Source organism: Talaromyces rugulosus, chromosome III (assembly GCF_013368755.1).
Source record: "Talaromyces rugulosus chromosome III, complete sequence".
Taxonomy (NCBI): domain Eukaryota; kingdom Fungi; phylum Ascomycota; class Eurotiomycetes; order Eurotiales; family Trichocomaceae; genus Talaromyces; species Talaromyces rugulosus.
The window spans coordinates 3,437,415-3,458,068 of NC_049563.1; the positions used below are offsets into that span (position 1 = coordinate 3,437,415).

Here is a 20,654-nt window from a genome sequence, read left to right on the forward strand (position 1 = left end):
CGATCACTGTCGTCACAGTGGAAGATCAAATCGAGCTAGAATAGTAGGAATCACGTTCTGGAGCGACCACAGGGACAAGCGCGAGGTCCGATATTTCCCGATACTGGACTGGATTAGTGGTCGTTAGCGGGATGACGGGGATTGAATAGGCTATTGTGGCACATTTAACTCACGATATGAGATTCTAGAAGGTGTTGTTTGTTTTTGAGGATTTTGTTGTTTTGGTGTTTTGGTGTTGTGTTTGTGGGCGTCGGTGAGAGGAAAAAGGAGAAGAAGAATGGGCAGGAGGCAGCACTGGGTTCAACAGGCAGGAGCGGTGGAGGAAGGAGGCAGCCAGCCGTTCCGCTATTTAATATTATTGATGTGCGTGCGTGTGTGTTGCAGTCGGCGCTGGGCGGATGGATCGGTAATAGAATTTAGGCAATGGAGGAATCACGTATTACAAGGGGCAGCCTGGGCGGTGATGATGTGGACAAACGAAATTGGCTGGGCGTTTGTTGCGTGTTTGGGGGTAAAAGGGTCAGCGCACATTCTGGGAAATCCCTTCTGGGGAAGTTAGTCCAATGATATTAAATAATAATAATGTCTACGCTGTCAGCCTGATGACTCCTGAGAATGATCGCGCCTTGCAGTTTCAACTTTCCATTGAGGATGCTGGTGGAGCTATATAGCCCTGCGGACTATTGCTGTTTTTGGCCTCGATTATAGACGACGGTCAGAGTCTAAGGACTCTAGACAAACGGCACCAAACGAGGAATAATTTTCCTCGTATCAGGACGGACGGATAACAGCAATAATAATAATAAGAGTACTCCGTAAATAATAATAATATTCACTGCTGGCCCCACTTTCCGGGGCGAGGGCGTCAGTCAGCATCCGCGATCCGCCTTTTTCCCCAACTTTTGTTCCCGTCGCCCCGGGCATTCCCCAGGCCCACCGATTTGGGTCCTACGTAGTACATGCTATAGCCTATCAGTAGTAGCTTAAGGTCCGCAGTTTTATGAGACAGCCATGCGAGGGCGACTATTAGGCATAGCTATCCATTATTTTCTTTTTCCTCTCTCGTCTCCATAGTCACCCTGTGTGTTCAATCTTTCAGCTGACGGGATTTGCGGAATCGGAATACGATGGATTATTCCAGGATGAGGCGATGAGGCTCCATCCCGAACGGGCCAATCCCAACAGGTTGCCTGCCGGAAATGGAAACACGTTTCCTCGCCATTGCCTAATCGGGACTGACCGCTTGTTCGGGGCTGTTGCTGATTGGCCGCCTTTCGTTCCGTGGAAAGGGCGGCCAATGGGCGGCCTGATTTCTGCTGACTAAACAATTTATTGTCTCCTGACTGACTGCTGCTTTGGGTAAACGCTGGTTTCTTTTTAGTAGAATCAGCTTTTTAGACGGGAAAAGAATGCATCCAAGTATCGAAACGAAGCATCTCGCTCCGTCACAGGCCTCTCGCGCACTCCATTATCCCAGGTAAAACCATAACGGAGAACCAATCCAGCCCTTTCTGCGATTTTTATAGCCCTCTTCTCATTAGGCGAGATTTCTCCCGCATTCCGGTTGAATACTTCCCAGAAAAGACTTTCAAGCCGGGACGAGTTTTCATGATAATGCCAACCCTGGCAGTTCATAAAACCAAACATGTTCAAAACCCCCCAGAGAGACATTCCAAACGGTAAAACTTTTGCTTCTGCCCAATCAATAATCCCGGTAATACCGCCGGCTTCGGAATCGACCATGATATTCATTTCACAAAGGTCGCCATGACTTAGAACCAGTGGATAACTCGGTACAAATATTGCATCTAGTTCTTTGCTTATATTGGAGATGACGCTGGTAAACCGCGGAGGAAGCTGCTGGGATAGTTTGTCAAGCTTGTCTCGAATATCGACCAAGGAGTGCTCGGTGCGGTATGGCTCTGCAAGCCGGTTTCGCCATGACTCTGCGAAAAACCTGAGAGTAATGGTTAGCCACTTGCTTTTTTGGGCGGCAAACCTGGAATAAACACCTGGCAAAATCAGACACTGTTTTCTCTTGCCATGAAGAGTTGTGAGAGCTAGTCGATGGCGCCTCAATAAAAGTTACTCCGGGAACCTTTTCCATCACATACACCGCGAGCGACCCGAAAACACTACTCCTTAAACACACCGGTACAAATCTGCCGTGGATTTTCCGAGCAAGATCCAATATCTTGGTATCCAAGAGAGACTCTGGCACGCGGAACTGCACGAGCAGCTTTTCAGTCGCCACCGTGTAACTGAACGCCCCTTGAAGCCAAACGGGCTTCACAGCCTCGCCGGCAAGTTCGACAGCCTTTTGGTTGCATTTTTCGCGCGTGACAGTGCAGTTGGCGAAAAATTGGCTGATTGTATCGTCGAGAGAGTAAAGAGACATTTTGTGGAGTTTGTAATTAGACCATCGATATGATCCGGACGCTGCTATCACATGGACATTTTGTGTCCGCTGCTGCCAAAAAGGGAATCCTTAGTCGAGTTTCTTGGTAATAATCATATCGTGTTTCGTTTTTCATCTCATGTCGGTAGTTGCTAGTGTCCCAACAATTTTGAGTGGCGGTCGCAAGTATTCTCAAATCATCATCAGAGGTGAAAGTTGGCAAGACGGGCTGCCCCGCATTATCACCAACCCCTGACTAAATTGACCTAAAATTTATCCCTACCTGGACAAAACGTGCGCGCATTCCCTCTGGAAATAAACAGGGGCTGTGTTTCCAAGCATAAAAAAGAAACTTGCAGTCATCTGACTGCACCCCGTGAACAAAAGCTCGGATTCTCTTTCAGCTCTCAAGAAAAATTAAAGCTGCTCACATGATCACAGGAATACATACCGTACGGCTAGTCGTAGTATACAGTATATACTCCGTACATAGTGTATAGCTAGCTGATAGAACCACGTGGCAGGGCTTGGCGATCTCGACATTTCTAGACTTATGTTCAAGTGTTTTATTTTTATTTTACAGAAATGAAGGCCGCTTATCCTCGGCAACCACCGGTCATATCAATTGGCAACACTAATTGTATTTATTAGTTACTATCAATGACATATGCAGAGTACACATGTACATCTATATCACCCGGAGAAAATATCCCCAGGTTTTTTCCATCTCGTAATAAGCGTCTTCCCCGCAGGGTCCCGATTCAACACTAAGCCAGCAACTCGGGAGAAGCCGGTATTGGGCGGTTATATTTTACGTATTCAATATTTGCTATTTGCGTTTTTTAAACCCAAGATGCATCATCTCATTTAAATTCCACGCAAAATCATCCCGTCAAGTGACCAGCAATTTGAGGGACTTTTATCCTATCCGCGGGGTTTAAAAAAGCACGATGTAGGATCGTCGCCCCACTCCACAGTCTGGAACACTCTTTTCGCCCTGCTTCTTTGCACACGCTGGTTTCTGTGAGGTAATTCATTATTAATAGCTTGATTCGCAATTCCAAGAAGAAATGGTTTTTGCGTCATTTTCTTCTTTTCTCACAGTTAATTAGCCGACAGGAATGACGTGTTTTTTTTCAGCCAGTCGTATGGTGGTGGATCAATGAATGTATTTAATATTTGTTGAGTTCGGTGCTTTTAGTGGTATGCCGGATACCAGCTTGGCCGTTCCGATAAGCAAATTCCTTGTTGACAGTAACACCTCATGTGTTTACCAGATGAAATTCCGAGCCAGAGATAAGGACACAGACCTGCAGGCGCCCGCATGACGGTCTGATAACAGTAATCTCTCAACATGGCAAAAATACGCCCGCTGATTGTGATTTCTTCCGGAAGAAGAAAGTCTTTGCTTGATGTAATAATTGCTGTAATTGACTGTATGGCACTGTAATACGGAGGACGGCGCAAACGGCCACTCACGGCGGGCGCTTGGAGTGGAAACGCCATTTATAGCATCAGGGCTGAGACAGCTCGTACGGAATTACCAGTACGTGACCACCACCCGTACCGTCACGCCGCGCGGCTACTCGGCTCAGCTCTAAGCCAAGACGGCCAAAACGGGAATGGGAGTCCAGAACGGTCACCGTACCGTACTAGAAATACCAACACTCCGGATCGCCACATAGCTGGGACGCTACGGCCACGGCAGGTTTAGCGCCCCCCGTACCTGACCGCATCTTGCCGCCGAATGAAGTCGCTGACGTCGTTTGAGTATTTATATCCCCCCGCCTCCCCTCAGCCACGGACGAGGGAATTTTTTATGTTGTTGACTCTCACCAGGATCGCAGAATACCAGAATACCAGACTCTTTTCTTCCTCTTATACTCCTGCTTCGTGCATGGCGTCCACCACGGTGACACAGTCTGCACTCGGATAAGCTTCCCGGTGCTCTTGCTCCTTCGTTCCATTGACCCTGTACGACCCTGGATTGCTTGTCTCTCCTTGTCGCGATTGTACTCTTCTTCTGTTACGAACGACCTGCCTTGGCATCTTTCTGTGCATTCCAATTCTTTATCGTTTTGGGATTCGGTTTTGGGATTCGTCGATTGTGCCCTTTATCTCTCGAGTCCGTCGCTGACCGCTCTTCGGACCTGATAAGAGACAGCTCCCCTGCCTATCGGGCTGTTTCCCACCTTCTTTCTTCAATTAATTCCCCCTAGTTTTTTTGACAAAAAAAATCAACCATGTCGATTGACCCTGGTTCGGCTCGCCCGCCGTCAGAAGGCCTGCCTTCTCCGGCTGCTGGCGGCTTGTCCACCCCGCAGCTCATCCTCGACAGTGGCTCATCTGGTCCTGGAACCCCCATCGGCTTCCAGCGATTCCCCCATAACAAACACCTCGACAATGTCACCAAGACTCCTGGCCGCCAGCCCTCTCCGCAGCCGACACACTTGGGATTGCCTGGCCACCACCGCGTTCTCCCCGAGGAAGGCACGGGGTACATTGCCTCCAAGTTTGAAGGCAAACAGAAACAAATGGAAGAAGGTAAAGACTGTGTTTGCAATCCAAGACTGAAGCCAGAGCTAACAGACACTAGTCATGGACCGTTTGGAGGAAAAAGGATTCTTCCCCAGCGATTTCGTCATCTCCGAGACTACATGGTTCTACAACATGCTTGGTATTGACGACATGTACTTCCAGACCGAGTCTGTCGAGTCGATCGTCACGCAGATTCTGTCTCTGTATGCCGCCAAGGTCGCTGCCTATGCGCGGGACGACAAACGCCTGGAAATCCGGCTGGACAAGGAGGACGAAGATCACGCCGTCTACATTGACACTAGCAAACCCGGTGTTACCTCTTTCAGCGGGCCCAACTACGAATCCCGTATTGATGCCAAGTACATTGACGGATCAAGGCCCGGCGTGAGCTACCGAATCGAGAGTTTTCGCTCGACGAGTCCCCTTCCAGGCGAGACTGAACAACAGCTGCGCTGCTACTTTGTCTACAAGTGCCAGTTTGCCAACCCCAATCCTAGTCCCGACGAGACTAACATCGAGATAATTGGCGAGAAACGCTTCCTTCAAAAGGCGACCACCAACACCAAGGCTATCTACCAGGAGATCATCACAACTGCCGTCTCGCGGACGGGCCCCGTGATCGAGATCTATGATATTGAAGGCAGCCGAGAGAAACGCCTAGTGGTAGCCTACCGCCAGGGATCTGCCATGGGTATCTTTAGCGCGTTGTCGGATCTTTACCACTACTATCGACTGACTAGCTCGAGGAAGTACTTGGAAAGCTTTTCGAACGGTATTAACGTCATCTCGTTGTATCTACGCCCCGCACGCGATGCGGAGGTTTCTCAAAAACACCCGCCCATCGAGGCCGCCATTCATCAGATCATGAAAGAGGTTTCCCTTCTTTACTGCATTCCGCGCAACCGCTTCCAGAACCACTTTGCCAGCGGCCGCCTGAGTTTGCAGGAAACCATCTACTCTCACTGCGCCTGGATCTTCATCCAGCAATTCTTGAACCGATTGGGGTCTGAGTATACGTCATTGACGGCGCTTTTGGATTCCAACAACAGCGTTCATGCTGAACTGTTGTCGAAGATCAAGAAGCGGCTCCGTACCGAGACATTCACCTCCGATTACATTTCGGATATTATCAGTAAATACCCCGAACTCATTCACAAACTTTACCTCGACTTTGCAAACACCCACTACGTGCAAACTGGCCACCCAGAGGATGACTTCCTGCCGACGCTGAGTTACTTGCGCTTGCAAGTTGACGACATCCTAGATGATGCGGGTCTCAAGGATCTCATTGCCAAGACTGTCGTGAACGAACACGACGAAATGGTTATGATGGCCTTCCGTATCTTTAACAAAGCTGTGCTCAAGACCAACTTTTACACCTCCACCAAAGTCGGTCTGAGTTTCCGCCTGAACCCACATTTCCTCCCGGAACACGAATACCCCCAGCGTCTCTATGGAATGTTCCTCGTCATTAGCTCTGAATTTAGGGGATTCCATCTCCGCTTCCGCGATATCGCCCGGGGTGGAATTAGAATCGTCAAAAGCAGAAACAAGGAAGCTTATGGTATCAACGCCCGCTCTCTGTTTGACGAGAACTACAACCTTGCCAACACGCAGCAGCGCAAGAACAAGGACATTCCAGAAGGAGGCGCCAAGGGTGTCATCCTTTTAGACGTCGAGCACCAAGACAAAGCTCAGGTAGCGTTTGAGAAATATATTGACAGCATTTTGGATCTGCTCATTGCCCCGACTAGCCCTGGAATCAAAGACCCAATCGTTGATCTTCATGGAAAGGACGAGATTCTTTTCATGGGCCCCGATGAGAACACAGCTGACTTGGTCGACTGGGCCACGGAGCACGCCAGGAAACGAGGAGCGGCATGGTGGAAGTCCTTTTTCACTGGCAAGAGCCCCAAGCTCGGCGGTATTCCACACGACGCTTATGGTATGACCACTCTTTCCGTGCGTCAGTACGTCCTGGGTATTTACCGCAAGTTGAAAATCGATCCGTCTACTGTGAGAAAGCTGCAAACCGGTGGACCCGATGGCGATCTTGGGTCCAACGAGATCTTGCTTGGCAACGAACGATACACTGCCATTGTAGATGGATCCGGTGTGATTGTCGATCCTAACGGTTTGGACCGGGACGAGCTAGTGAGACTCGCCAAGAACCGAGCCATGATTTCTAAATTCGACGCGTCCAAGCTGTCGTCAGAAGGGTACCGTGTTCTCGTAGAAGACACCAGCATCAAGCTACCCTCTGGCGAGACCGTCAATAACGGAATGGTCTTCCGCAACAAGTTCCACCTTCGAAACGACCAGTCGCTGGACCTTTTCGTTCCTTGCGGAGGACGGCCAGAATCGATTGATTTGAGCACCGTACACAAGCTGATTGTGGACGGCAAGTCGGTGATTCCATATATCGTCGAGGGGGCAAACCTGTTCATCACACAAGACGCCAAGCTTCGGTTAGAAAAGGCCGGCTGCATCTTGTACAAGGACGCCTCAGCAAACAAGGGTGGTGTGACGTCCTCGTCTCTCGAGGTCCTAGCATCTCTCTCCCTCAACGACCAGGAGTTCGTCGAGAACATGTGCGTCCACGAAGACGGAACCGTGCCGGAATTCTACCAGACGTACGTCAAGGAGGTCCAAGAGGTCATCAAACGCAACGCTACGCTTGAATTCGAAGCCATCTGGCGCGAGCACGAGCAAACAGGGCTCCTCCGTAGTGTTCTCAGTGACCGCCTGAGCTTGGCCATTACAGGTCTGGACGAAGAGCTGCAGAAAACGTCCCTGTGGGACAACACCGAGCTCCGACGCGCGGTGCTGCTCAAGGCACTTCCCGGTCTCCTTCTTGAGAAGGTTGGCCTCGACACGATTTTGACACGAGTACGTCTTGTTTTTGGGGTTGCTGCAACGAATTATTGCTAATAAATTGATAGGTCCCTGAAAACTATCTGAAATCAATCTTTGGCAGTTATCTCGCCAGTCGATTTGTGTACGAGTACGGCAGCAGTCCCAGCCAATTTGCTTTCTTTGATTTGTAAGTCCCCCCTCCCCCCCCCCCCCCCCCCCTCCTTTTTGGGCTTCCAAAGGATCTGCTAACTCGAGGAAATAGCATGTCCAAAAACTTTAGCCACCAAATGCTGCCCAAGTAAATTCTTGGACAACGAATATTATGAATGAATCCGGATAGTTGTGAGATGACATGTGCATGCATGTATGCTTAGATGCGAGAATTTGGCGTTGTCTTCTTTTTATTATATTAAAAGTTCTTGTTCTTTTTTTTTCCTTAGAAGAGAAAAGAAATGCGTGGTTATAAATTATTTTAATAAGATATTAATTAAAGGGGTGGGTTGGTGGTTATAATATGTGATTTATTGGCCTTTGTTGTATGTGACAATTGAGTGAGGGAACTGTACGGAGCATGCTATTCTGGGATTGTATTTAGATCTGACCTTGATTCTATTATTGTGTATTTCTTGCTTCCTGATTGTGTTTTAACTTCATTCTGGTAGTTAATTCGGTATTTCTTGAGGCCTGGATCACGTCCATCGTGACTGATTGGGCCTAGGGCCCTAGGTAGTTCTTACCACGTGGGATCTGGACTAGGTCGAATTTGGATCTACAGCCCCGATCGAGACTTAGTTTCAGTTGACAATGTCCTGGGAGCAAGAAGGGGGGAGGATACCGCGAGAAAATCTTAAAGATCTTCGAGGAATACCCTCAAATGTTTTGAAGCTATGATTACCAATCGGTTCTACATACCATTAGTCGAAGAGCGTACAACCGTGAAACAGTCATCATTTTTCTAGGCACGAAAACCGGCTGGTAATGAATTGCGAAAAACTTCGATCAATATCTCCGATAATATCGGACTTTGAAATCAGACAGGGAGGAAATTCATTCAATTTTTCCTACATGATTTTTTTGGTACAGCTCATTACATAATATATACATCTAAATCCCTATATATACACACATGTAACTCTTAAATATTCTGATATCCAGTCTTACGGCTCGAGCGTCTCGTCATATCCCTCAAAATACATCCTTCCCTCGTCCTCCTTGTCGTCCTTCTTCTGTCTGGGCACGCTATCAAGCTCACCCCAGACAGAGGGGAGCTTGATCTTGGCCCATTCTTCGAATGCCTCTGCGAATATTTGATGCGGGAATGCGTTGTAGAGTCGAGCAAGTCTGGTAACTATCAGTTAGTTTTTCTCTTTATTTAGACACTGAGAAAAAAAAAGGGACATACGTATTGCTATCAGGGGCAAGTCCAAACTTGGAATCCATCTCCCCCAAGACCTGAATCAGCTGGTTGTGGTTTGCCTGAACAGCAAAGACCCTGGCATAAGCCAGAAATAGTGCACGATCTACGGGGATTTCAAGAGCCTTGATCTTCCGCGCCATCTTTTGGGCTGCATCGACACCGTCCGGTAGAGTCTCGCATGCACGGAAAAATATGGGCAGCGTGTTTTGCGAGGGTCCTTCATCAGAACGCAACATGTCCTTAAACTCGTCCATGGCCTGCGTGGGGCTTCCGCACGAGATCAAGGCGAGCATCAGCGCGTTGCGCAGGCGAGTGTTGAGTTCGATGTTGACGTCTAGGCGTAGCATGTTGCGGATCAGTTTTATGTCCTCCCGGTTACCGGCTCGAGATAGACCCACGAAGCACGCCGTGTATGTCTCCGCGGTCGGATGCAGGTCGAGACGATTGGCGTGTCGCATGTGCATAAACACGTGGCAGCCCCTTTGGGCGTCTTTGCGCTCAAAAAAGAGGTTCATGATAGCAACCCAGTTTTCAGTCGATGTGTCTGGAAATGCATGTCTCAGTAGTTGATAGCACTGCCAGATGTTGGTGGTCCGCTCGTCCTCTTTATGGATATAGTTCAACAGGGCCGTCCGGATAAGAGGCCGCTCATCAGCTAGTGAATAAGAGCTCAGACGGGGCCGCAGCAATTCAGCAAGACCTTCCCACTTGTGGCGAATGGCCAATACCCAAGTCAAGGCCGCTAGGGTTTCTGCCTCCAAGTGAACGTTGTCTTCAATGAGGGGGTCCAAGAGGTTCGAAACCTGATCGTAGGCGGCATCGTCATCTGGGGCCTGGCACAGCAACTTGATGAGTTGATATCTCATCGACAGACTAAGGTCTGTGTACCCGCCAGCCACTTCTAGGCTGCGTAATAATTCCAAAGCGCCTTGTATATCTGAAGACTGGATCATAGATTCCAGTTTCAATAGAAGCACTGTATCTGGAAGTGCCTCCAAGTCCCACTTGGAAACCAAGCCAGAGTATTCCACGGCTAGCTTCGAGTTACTGATAGAATTTGCGTATCTCACGAGATCATTCACACAAGCCACTGAAAGGTCATCTCGAATAGAGCTGTCTTTTTTAGACCAACGCTCAAGTTTTTGTGTCAATACAGATGCGTTACTTCCCTTGGCAGCTTCCATCAACAAAAGAACGTCCCGGGTCTGTGCGCTGGGAGACGATGAATGCGGTTGCAAGATTTTCTCGGCGAATGCAATATCCCCATTCATTATCGATGCTTTTGATACTGCGATTTGACAAGGAATAGTCGGTTTCCCATCCATGGGTAGTGGGATGCTATATAGCAATTTGGCAGGGTGCACACGATCTTGTGCCACTAGAGCCTCAACCAGTCGTTCATGGAGCAATGGTGTGACAACAAAGTCATATTCCATCGCCAGAGTTGCGATCAAGTTTTCAACCCGGGTTCTATCATGTTTCAACGCAAATCCCTTGATCACCCCCACCCAAGGCGATTCCTGCAACTCAAACCCTGGCGAGGATTTCAGTTTGCCCCAGTAATCCATTGTTAACCGCTCGGCATGCACAGGGTTCCCATACAGAGCCAGGATGCGTATGTAGGCTAAAAGGGCGTCACAACTGATCCCATCGAGACTTTCCTCCGAGTCCAAGGACGTAGCTAAACAGTAATAGACGTTGTGGGCCAGCGTGCGCACAGTGTGGTGAGAGTCCGGATGGCAAACGGCGTGCGAGAGCACATATAGAATCGACTCCAAAAACTCCTGGGTGCTGATTATCTGCCATTCTTTCCCATTGCTGAGTCGCTGGTGGTGCCTTATATATTCCCACGCGGTAAGGAGACACTTGACATGATAATCCGTCAGGACTCCAGGATCTTTCAGTCGAGCCCCGACAAAATCCTGGAATCCTTTGCAGACGGAATTGAAAGGTGGTCTTCGTAGATTTTCCAACTTCGATCTCCTCAATTCATTCAATGCTGCAAGTCCGACTTCAGAGGCCGGGACATCGGTAGCATCTGGGGCCACTGGGGTTGGGAAAGAGAAAAAGCCCCGGGCTTGGACGCCTCTATTGCATGTTTGCTGCGTATGTAGTATAGGTGAGAGCGGATAGACTCGATAGACTCGATTTCGACGGGGCGCAAAGCACACAGGCTCGCTGTTCAAGAGAGCTCGAAAAACGCGTCGCGTCAGATGGGACTGCATTGCTGTGTAAGTATCTGCCGGGGAATCGGCGTCGATGAGGAGCTAATAAAAAGGAGGATTGTTGTTCAATTCGTCATCAGAGGAGGAAACAGAAAGCAAAATCGAATTGGGCGGAATAGCGTCTCATATTCGGCAAGCAGAAGCTGGCGGAGGTCTTTGAGTGATGAAGCCGGAGAGAATAGTTTAAACCAAAGTGGCAGCAGCGGCGGGCTTGGCGCCGACTCCGACGGGGGAGAAATTTGAGCTTCGAAGCTTCCACCTCCCTTCGCTTTTGTACTCGCAGAAGCACGACACAGCCCTCGCATTCGTCGCCAATACCATGCTCACCTCTCTGGGCCTGTCGTTTCGGGCAGGGTCCGCCTTTTCCAGCAATGCTGGGTTGATTGCGTCCTCGTGCTGTCGGTGGAATTCGACAAGCACGGCATTTCCCACCTCGCGGCAGTCGTGGACATCGCCAAGCAGTACGTCTGATGATTTGATTTCTTGTTTCTAAACCAATCCAATCCAATGCCTTGAGCTTGAGGTTTTTTTTAATTTGTTGAATCTGAATAAATGCTTGGTGCTGATCCAACGCAGAGGCGAAGGCCCTAAGTAGCCGTCAAAAAATTAGCCACCGCACGAAGATTCTGGAGGATACAAAGAAGCAGGCAGAGGGCCGTATTCTTGAGAAGTTCCAGTATCGCGACTGGAGAGCCGGCGATATCTACTCTCCCCACGACTTGAGTCCGAATGAGATGAGGAAATGGCAGAGACGCTGGAGTCCGAACACAGATGCCTTTGATGCTTTGAACATCAATCCCCTTGATCATTATAAGGTGAGTTTTTTCCCTTGGTGCCTTCTAGAGAATTGAAATCTAAACTTTTCCGCTCCTCAACAATAGAACTTCTCTCTGATGTCCGAATACGTTACCCCTATGGGTCGCATCAAGGCCCGACAACTCACTGGTCTGCGGCCGGTGAACCAGCGCAAAATTGCCAAAGCAGTCCGTCGTTCCATCGCACTTGGCCTTATGCCCAGTGTGCACCGGCACCCGGAAATTCTTGCCATGGAGGCGAGAGCTAGATTCGGCTCATCAGGCGGAGGATTTGGTGCTTAGGGGATAAGGGGAGAAGCGAGGATGTATGTTTCAGCAGTGTTTTTTTGTTGGGGAATCCAACCTTGTGTGTGTCGGGAACACATAAAAGGAATTTGTATTGTATCTACTTGTATTATCACTATTCTAGACTTGGGCTGCGCGAATGATGTTGCCTGTGTTTACTTAATGGCTGACGGAATTGCCCCCACTTCTCCAAAACAACCTCCGCCAGTATACAACTTGACCACAACTCTCACCCGTACCACACACACCATTGACGGGCCATTAGAATTGGAGATTCCTGTTGCCATGTCTCTGACCAACGGTGCGTGTCTATAATCTTCATTGAGTGCCTCTTGCTGATTTACGACGCAGCTCACATCTGGGCTGCCAGCCCCTCCACCACTCGTGGACAGCCCACCCAGCTCTCCTCTGACGCCAAAGGCGAGCGATTAGCCTATGCAGTATTTTCCACCTTGATGAAAAATTATTCTTAGAAAAGACTCTTGTCCCTAACCAGCTTTCTTTTTTCTAGTCAAACAAATCTATATTCCTGCGCTCCCTCGATGACCCCGCAGTTGCAAAACAATACACGGAACACAAGGCACAAACCACCGTCGCTCGGTTCTCGCCCTCTGGCTTTTATGTTGCCAGTGGAGATGCGGCAGGCACTGTACGGGTGTGGGATTGTGCTGGCGAGGGCCTCACCAAGGGCGAGTACCCAATTGTCAATGGGCGTATCAATGACATCGCCTGGGACGGCGATTCGCAGCGTATCATTGCCGTGGGCGATGGGAAACAAAGATACGGTCATTGTTTTACCTGGGACTCTGGAAACAGCGTCGGCGAAATCTACGGCCACACACAGGCTATCAACTCAGTCTCGATAAGGCAGCAGCGCCCTCTGCGGGCCGCTGCAGCTGGAGATGACAAGAATCTCGTCTTCTACCACGGAGCGCCGTTTAAGTTCAACACCGGAATCCGCGACAAGCATATCAACTATATCTATGGCGTGGCTTTTAGCCCCGATGGCTCTCATCTAGTCAGTGTCGGAGGGGACCGTCGTATCTGGTTATACGACGGCAAAACCGGTGAGGCCAAAGGACAGATTGGAGAGGGAGAGCATAAGGGCAGTATTTTCGGAGTCTCCTGGTCTCGGGACTCTCGAAAATTTGTCACCGCAGGGGCCGATAAGACGGTCAAGATATGGGATGTTGAGGCTGGCAAGGCCACTCAAACATGGACCTTTGGAGAAGACAAAGTTGTCAGCCCGCTCGATCAGCAAGTCGGCGTTGTTTGGCCACCCGCTCGAAGCGACGGCCTTCTTGTCAGTCTGTCGCTTAGTGGAGATCTGAACTATCTGGTAGAGGGCACTCCCCAGCCGAGACAAGTCGTGCAAGGCCATCAAAAGAGCATCACGGCCCTGACTCGAGCCAGATCTGGTGACGGGGCTGAGACGCTCTGGACCGGCAGTTTTGAGGGGCGGGTATGCAGTTGGGATTTCGCGACTGGCACTGCCGAAACGATCGACGGTGACCAACACACGGGCTACATTTCCGGACTTGCGACTACCCAGGAAGGGAAGGGCAGGATATACAGTGTTGGTTGGGATGATGCTCTCCGCGTTGCAGATGCTGGGGCCAAAACATACACTGGAAGCACGGCCAAGTTGTCAGCACAGCCAAAGGGCGTTGCTGCAAGCTCGGCCACTATCCTCGTTGCACACTCGGAGGGTATTGACATTTACCAGGACGGTCAAAAGTCGGGCAGCGCCAAGTTGCCCGCCGATATCACTACAGTTGCTGCTCAAGGAGCCACTGCAGCAGTCGGATCTGAGGACTCGACTGTCCGGATTGGAACAGTCACGAGCTCGACCTTCACACCCAGTATTGAGTTTAAAGCATCGCGCAACCCAATCTCTACCCTGGCCTTCTCTCCCGATGGCTCTCTGCTCGCTGTCGGAGATTCGCGCGGCAAAATCCTTGTGTTCAACTCGAAGGATGGTAAGCTAGTTACTGATCGTTGGTCTTCTCATACCGCGCGAGTCACATCGATAGCCTGGAACTCGAAGGGCACCCATGCTGTCAGCGGAGCTTTGGACACCAGCATCTTTGTTTGGAGCTTAGCCAAGCCAGGCGACTGGATCCAGGCTGCTAATGCGCACAAGGAAGGCGTCCATGGTGTATCATGGATCGAGGATGAGAGCAAGATTGCTTCGGCGGGGGCTGATGCTGCGGTGAAAATCTGGAGAGTCGAGGGCTTGGTATGAGCCGTTGGATATTTTGCTCTCGAAAACAGTAGTATATATAACTCATAACTTGCAACTTTGAAGTCTCACTGTTTGTAGTACGAAAAGTAGAATCCGATAAGATAAAGCCTATCGGCATGTGATAGCACAGCTAGCTAAGCTGGCAGTCGCTGTAAGCGCGACTTGCAATTTATACCCACAACGCAAAGTAGTTCGAGATCCAATGCTGAGAAGCATCTAACAACCTGACCAAGTCACGAGGCTACTGATAACATAAATATTAATGTCGATCATCCTGACTCCAGGCTGCGTCATGTGGTTGCGCACGCACTAGTAGCACAGCGAGCTAGCGAGCTCTCCAGCTCTCTTTCTCTCCACTCCGCCCAACACGAACGAAATCTCGAGCAGACGGAGCTCTCCTGTGAGTCCACTACTGTGATTGTTTTGTCTTGGAAATGGTAGCGACTCGCCAAATAGCATGATATGTCCTCCTGAAACAGCAGCTCTGGATCATGAGCGCGTCGCCTTCGGTTTCCGGTCCCCGCGGTCCGCGGCGGCCACAACGAGTAAGCAGCAGTCAAAGCCAGCTCGAAGCAAATATTATTGTCTTGCTAACTTTGTACTTCTTGCAGCAGCGACAAGTGACGTTTATTCTCCCTCGGACGGGCCAGCGACTTCGCGGCCTGTTGAACTTGGGAAGCCGCGATGCTTCCCACTATGGCAGCGACGAAGAACGGCATCCACTGCTGCCTGACAGCGTGGAACCGACACACAACCCTCGGCCTGCTGTGATGGCGGCGATACGGGGCAAATTTGAGGGCTACTGGCGAGATCTGTATGCCTTTGCGGTGTCGGAACTGGGCATTGGCGTCTTGAAATTCGGGCTGGCTTACCTGCTGGGATCCTTGGCCACCTACATTCCTGCGATTTCCTCACTTCTCGGCCATCAGGATGGCAAACATGTCGTCGCAACAATCACCGTCTACTTCCATCCTGCTCGTTCCAGAGGCAGCATGTTCAAGGCCTTGATCTGCGCCGTGCTCGCCTTTCTCTATACTACCGTTGTGTCTGTCACCAGCATGTACGTATCCATGTTCTTTCAGAATCTCGACCTGCTCGTCATCGGCCATATAATAGTCCTGGTCGTCTTCTGTGCCGGAGGATTTGGGTTCATTGGATGGGTCAAACAACGGTTAAACGATCCCTTGGTCAACGTTGCATGTTCTCTGGCTTCGCTTTCCACCATCACCATTCTCACCACAGAGGGCGCCGTCCAGAAGGGCGACTTGTCTTTTGTGAAGATCGCTCAGACTCTCAAGATGCTGATCATGGCTATCTGCTTGACAGTAGCAGTATCATTTCTCATCTTTCCCATCTCTGCGCGGAAAAAGCTGCGGTCTAACTTGACTACCATCACCGGCACCTTGGCTGTAATGCTAGGTTGCGTTACAGAAAGCTTTCTTACGGGGTCCGATGAGAACCTGTCAGCAGTAAACTTCACCGGTGCTTCTGTGAGAAACAAAAAGGCCTATAGCGTCCTTGACAAATTAGTCAAAGAGGCAAAACTCGAGCACTACTTTGCCGGCACGGAAAGAGAATACAGGCTGGAAAAAAGACTTGTACGGGTGGTTCAGGACATCAATCAGAACATGGGTGGTTTGCAGAGTGCTGCAACCCTCCAGTTTCAGCTTCTTCAACAATCCCAACTACACGACACAGCTCTGCCTGAAAACAAGCCAGCGACGCACGAAGAGGAGGATGCTATCATTTCCCCCGACGGTTGGTCAGCCTTTGAGGATGCAGGCTCCCTGGCATCTATTGATCACCTAGAATACGAGCCAACTGAAGAGCAGAGCTCTGGTGTCCCTGTTTTGAATGTAGACCAGGAAGATGGAAACGACCAGCCGGCACAGTCACCACATCGAATGTTTGAAGTATTTATTACCCATTTGGGCCCCTCCTTGGTAAAAAGAAATGTAACCTTTGTCCATGTTTGTAGTACATGCTGACAATATGTACAGCAATCTTTTGCCTTCACCTTGAAAGAAATTTTCGAAGAAATTCCCTTTGGGCCCGGCCCTGAGTATCCTGTTTCATTCAACAACAGGTTCAAGGCGAGCCTCGACCGTGCTTTGGTACTATACCGGGATGCTAGAGAAAAGGCATTGGCATCGGTATATCGCGAGAAAGACTTTGCAAAAATAAAATCACGCGTCGTTGAAGCCGACCTTGAAGAAGTGTCTGCCAGCTGCGGTCATTTCAGTTTCACCTTGATGGAGTTTGGAGAACAACTGAAGGAGTTGCTCGAGATCTTGGACGAGCTGAAACTTGAATGTGATGAACGCCCCCAAGGTCGGTCATGGAACTGGCTTAAATTTTGGAATATCTTCCACGGTTGGTCGTTTTCCAGTCACAAATACTTTGGCAACGGTTAGTCACTCAAGGAATGCGAAATATTTAGATACTGATGATTCCAGCAGAAATGTCAAATCCAAATATCGTTGCGCCCCCTTTACCTACTACAATGCGGAGAACTTATTCTTCTCTAGAGAATGGTAACTCCGGAGAAACTAGACCTCATAATCAAGTGACGCATCGAATTTGGAAATCCTTAAGTTTCTTTCGTCGTGACGAGACCAAGTTTGCATTGAAAGTCGGCGTCGGTGCGGCTCTATATGCTCTTCCATCCTTCCACTATGCGACTCGCCCAATATTCAACTATTGGAGAGGAGAATGGGGTCTCCTTTCCTACATGTTGGTTTGTTCCATGACCATTGGCGCCTCGAATACGACGGGATATGCCCGTTTCTTTGGTACTTGCCTCGGCGCTTGTTGTTCCATTGCCTCTTGGTATGCGACGGCCGGAAACGTCGTTGGCTTGGCCTTCTTTGGCTGGCTAATGGCTACGTGGACTGGATATATTATTCTAGTAAAGGGCCAAGGGCCTATGGGTCGCTTCATCATGCTCACATATAATCTTTCCGTCCTATACGCATATTCCCTGTCAGCGAACGACAACGAAAATGACGACGACGAAGGTGGCTCTCATCCAATCATCACAGAAATTGCTCTTCATCGTGTCGTTGCGGTCTTGTCTGGTTGTATTTGGGGAATCATTGTTACACGAATGATCTGGCCAATAAGTGCTAGAGTCAAGCTGAAAGAAGGGCTGAGTTTGCTGTGGCTTCAGATGAGCCTGATCTGGAAACGTGATCCTCTATCAACGATGGTGAATGGGCAGCCGGCCATTGCATATTTGAGCGCTCGCGAGAAGCTGCAGATTGAACGATTCTTGTCCCATCTTGAATCACTGCAAGCTGCAGCCAAGTCGGAATTCGAATTAAAAGGTCCATTCCCCGAAGAAGCCTACCGAAAGATGCTACAGCGCACAAGAAGCATGCTCAACGCTTTCTATTCTATGAACATCGAAATAATGAAATCCCTCAGCGCATCGGAAGGCGAAAGACGTCTTCTTCAGTATACCGCTCAAGAACGAGCCCAGCTGACCTCTCGCATTAGTCATTTATTATCTGGTGAGTGGCCCATCCCAGTACCTGTAAAGTGTTCAGCAGACTTAAAGTGATCGCGTAGTTCTTGCATCTTCCATGAAACTCGAATATCCTTTGAACGATTCCCTTCCAAATATACAGCATGCAAGAGACCGGCTTCTGGCTCGCATCTTCCATTTTCGCCAAGAAAGCGAGCATTCTTCGCTGGCGACTGACGGCGATTATGCCTTGCTTTATGCGTATGGTATGTTCTTTACCTGTCTGTCTGTATTTTTCTCCGGTGCTAATGTGAGTGCGCAGTCTTGGTTACAGGCCAGTTGGGGAGTGAGATAATTGAACTCATTAATGAAATCAGCAAGCTGTTTGGAGTACTGATTAACGATGTCATTGAGCTTCAGTGAGCAGCAGGTATTAGTGGTTTGGTAGTAGTACTAGAAGAAGAAAATAAGACAAACAAGTACAGTATATAATTTTAAATAAAATTATTCTATTAAAATGACTGGCGGCATTCGGGGCTAGTCCATGGCCATATATAGTATACAGCTTATAGTCTTTGAAGTGTCGAGACTAATTAATTACTACTGATGAGGTCGCAATGCGGGCGGCAACGAAGCCGAACGTTTGCACCTCCGTCCGTCAACCAGGAGAAAGAGTCCCTTTTCCCCATCAACGTTGACGGGCAGCCACCGGTGCTGTCATCATCATTCCATCGCGAGATCACTTTTAGATGAATCCCTACGACAGGCCTGGGATCGTGGATGAAGACCTAGCTCTTCTTCTCTGTGGCTTCGCGCAGCCGATCGCGCGTTGTTCATCGCCGTCATGCAGATCGACCCGGCAGCTCTGAATCGAAGCGACTCGACATCAGGTGCTGTGTCGGCTTCCAAAACTGTCGCGTCGTCTGGCTCCCTAGCCCAAAAGGCAACGAAACCTCTCATCTCTGTCCCGCGACTGGAACTTGAATCAGTATATACGGACTTGAAAGCCGCTATTGGCGACAACTGGCCCGAGTACAAGCAGTCGACGGCTCTTTTTCTTTTGGGTAAGCAAGGCTTTTCTCTCTCTCTCTCTCTTTAATCTATCATTTCATATTCTAATTTGTTTCTGGTTTTGTAGGCCATCTCAATCAAGATGAATTCTCCTCGCGAACGGATCATATAATTTGCGCCGACCCCAAGACCGAACACCTCCACAACAATTTTGTATGCGCAGTTATCGGAAACCTCTCAAGAGACCTTCCAGATCATGGAGTCGCGAGCTGGGTGTCGGCAAATGACAAACCGACAGTGGTGTCTAAGCCGGTCTCGAGTGACCTGACAGAGCAGAGACTGAAAACGGAGGTCATGCAATTACCTCCTCGAGACCGTCGGAGAATCAAAGGCATTCCCGAGGTATGAAAATGGCCTCTACTATATCTTCTATAATCCTGTTGCTAACGGTTATGTGCATCTGCAGCCGGATCCGCAGGAGCTCACTCGAAATGAACTCGAGGAATACCACCTAGCTAAGCAAATCAAACTGCCAAGCCAGGTACCAGCGAGTGCTGGTGGCTTGAACAAGACCAGTAAGTAGTTTTGAGTCTGGATTAATTATTATACGGCTCACACGTGGTTTTCTATCTAGACTGGGAGCTTGAAATTCGGAAACGCTACGCCCAGCCGCTCGCCTCGGAAACCGGAGAATTCCCCGATGCCGAATCGATATACTCTCGTATGGTACCCATATGCTATGAAGAGTCTGTCGCCAGCGGGGCAGGTTTCCCCTGTGCGGAGTTCATGGCTATCGCAACAGAAACGTTTCTTAAAGAAGTCCTGTCCGCCGTTCTTTCACGGACGAGACACAATGGTCCATCCGGAACTATCAACGGCATGGTGACGCGGAAATACCGCAGACAGCTCGAACGCGAAGAACTTGCATTTGCCCGCGGAGAGATAGCCAAGGATATCGCCACTGGGCTTCTACCCGTTGAAGCACGAGAGGCAAGCTCCAGACAACCACTGGGCGTTAAAGACCTGCGCCTCTCGCTCAAGCTAGGCGGCGCTTTGCTTGGTCAGATGCCGTTGGTGGTCAATTCTATCATGACAACGTACGATGAAGACGAGCTCGAATGTGAGCGACAAGGCTATATCGAAGAGCTGCAGACCAAGCCGGACGACGACGCAGAAATCCAAAGCGCCGACGAGATGGATATAGACGAAGAATGGGGGTGGGAGGGCGGCACGATGGCAGATAGGGACCAACTGGACTCTCTTCTCGACGGGTGTCTGTCACTGGCTGTGTGAAAAAAAAAGGATGCAATTCCAAACGGAGTTTTACTTACAGCTTAACATATATGATTATACAAAGCACTGCGCTTATCCGCCTTGTTGCTATCTGTCCTCATCAGA

At 49.5% G+C, this 20,654-nt stretch overlaps 5 protein-coding genes across 5 annotated transcripts; 3 read left to right on the forward strand and 2 right to left on the reverse strand.

Annotated features, from left to right (window-relative positions):
- Nucleotides 1-1,386: 1,386 nt before the first annotated feature.
- On the reverse strand, nucleotides 1,387-2,398 carry TRUGW13939_06061 (uncharacterized protein; the record flags this gene model as incomplete). Its single annotated transcript, XM_035489218.1, has 2 exons — nucleotides 1,387-1,957; nucleotides 2,013-2,398. The coding sequence occupies 2 exons, from the start codon at nucleotides 2,396-2,398 to the stop codon at nucleotides 1,387-1,389; spliced, it is 957 nt and encodes a 318-aa protein (XP_035345111.1).
- A 2,243-nt stretch (nucleotides 2,399-4,641) lies between these two features.
- Nucleotides 4,642-8,094, forward strand: TRUGW13939_06062 (uncharacterized protein; the record flags this gene model as incomplete). The annotated part of the gene is made up of 4 exons (XM_035489219.1): nucleotides 4,642-4,942; nucleotides 4,995-7,825; nucleotides 7,879-7,979; nucleotides 8,055-8,094. The coding sequence occupies 4 exons, from the start codon at nucleotides 4,642-4,644 to the stop codon at nucleotides 8,092-8,094; spliced, it is 3,273 nt and encodes a 1,090-aa protein (XP_035345112.1).
- Nucleotides 8,095-8,949: 855 nt separating this feature from the next.
- Nucleotides 8,950-11,476, reverse strand: TRUGW13939_06063 (uncharacterized protein; the record flags this gene model as incomplete). Its single annotated transcript, XM_035489220.1, has 2 exons — nucleotides 8,950-9,133; nucleotides 9,195-11,476. Coding segments are annotated over 2 exons (2,466 nt in total), but the record flags the coding sequence as incomplete, so codon positions are not given.
- Nucleotides 11,477-11,630: 154 nt separating this feature from the next.
- Nucleotides 11,631-14,779, forward strand: TRUGW13939_06064 (uncharacterized protein; the record flags this gene model as incomplete). The annotated part of the gene is made up of 6 exons (XM_035489221.1): nucleotides 11,631-11,895; nucleotides 12,011-12,249; nucleotides 12,316-12,523; nucleotides 12,659-12,835; nucleotides 12,886-12,974; nucleotides 13,046-14,779. Coding segments are annotated over 6 exons (2,712 nt in total), but the record flags the coding sequence as incomplete, so codon positions are not given.
- A 491-nt stretch (nucleotides 14,780-15,270) lies between these two features.
- Nucleotides 15,271-20,549, forward strand: TRUGW13939_06065 (uncharacterized protein; the record flags this gene model as incomplete). Its single annotated transcript, XM_035489222.1, has 10 exons — nucleotides 15,271-15,324; nucleotides 15,391-16,722; nucleotides 16,780-17,188; nucleotides 17,239-18,291; nucleotides 18,350-18,511; nucleotides 18,568-18,664; nucleotides 19,038-19,309; nucleotides 19,384-19,658; nucleotides 19,723-19,831; nucleotides 19,891-20,549. The coding sequence occupies 10 exons, from the start codon at nucleotides 15,271-15,273 to the stop codon at nucleotides 20,547-20,549; spliced, it is 4,422 nt and encodes a 1,473-aa protein (XP_035345115.1).
- Nucleotides 20,550-20,654: the final 105 nt, after the last annotated feature.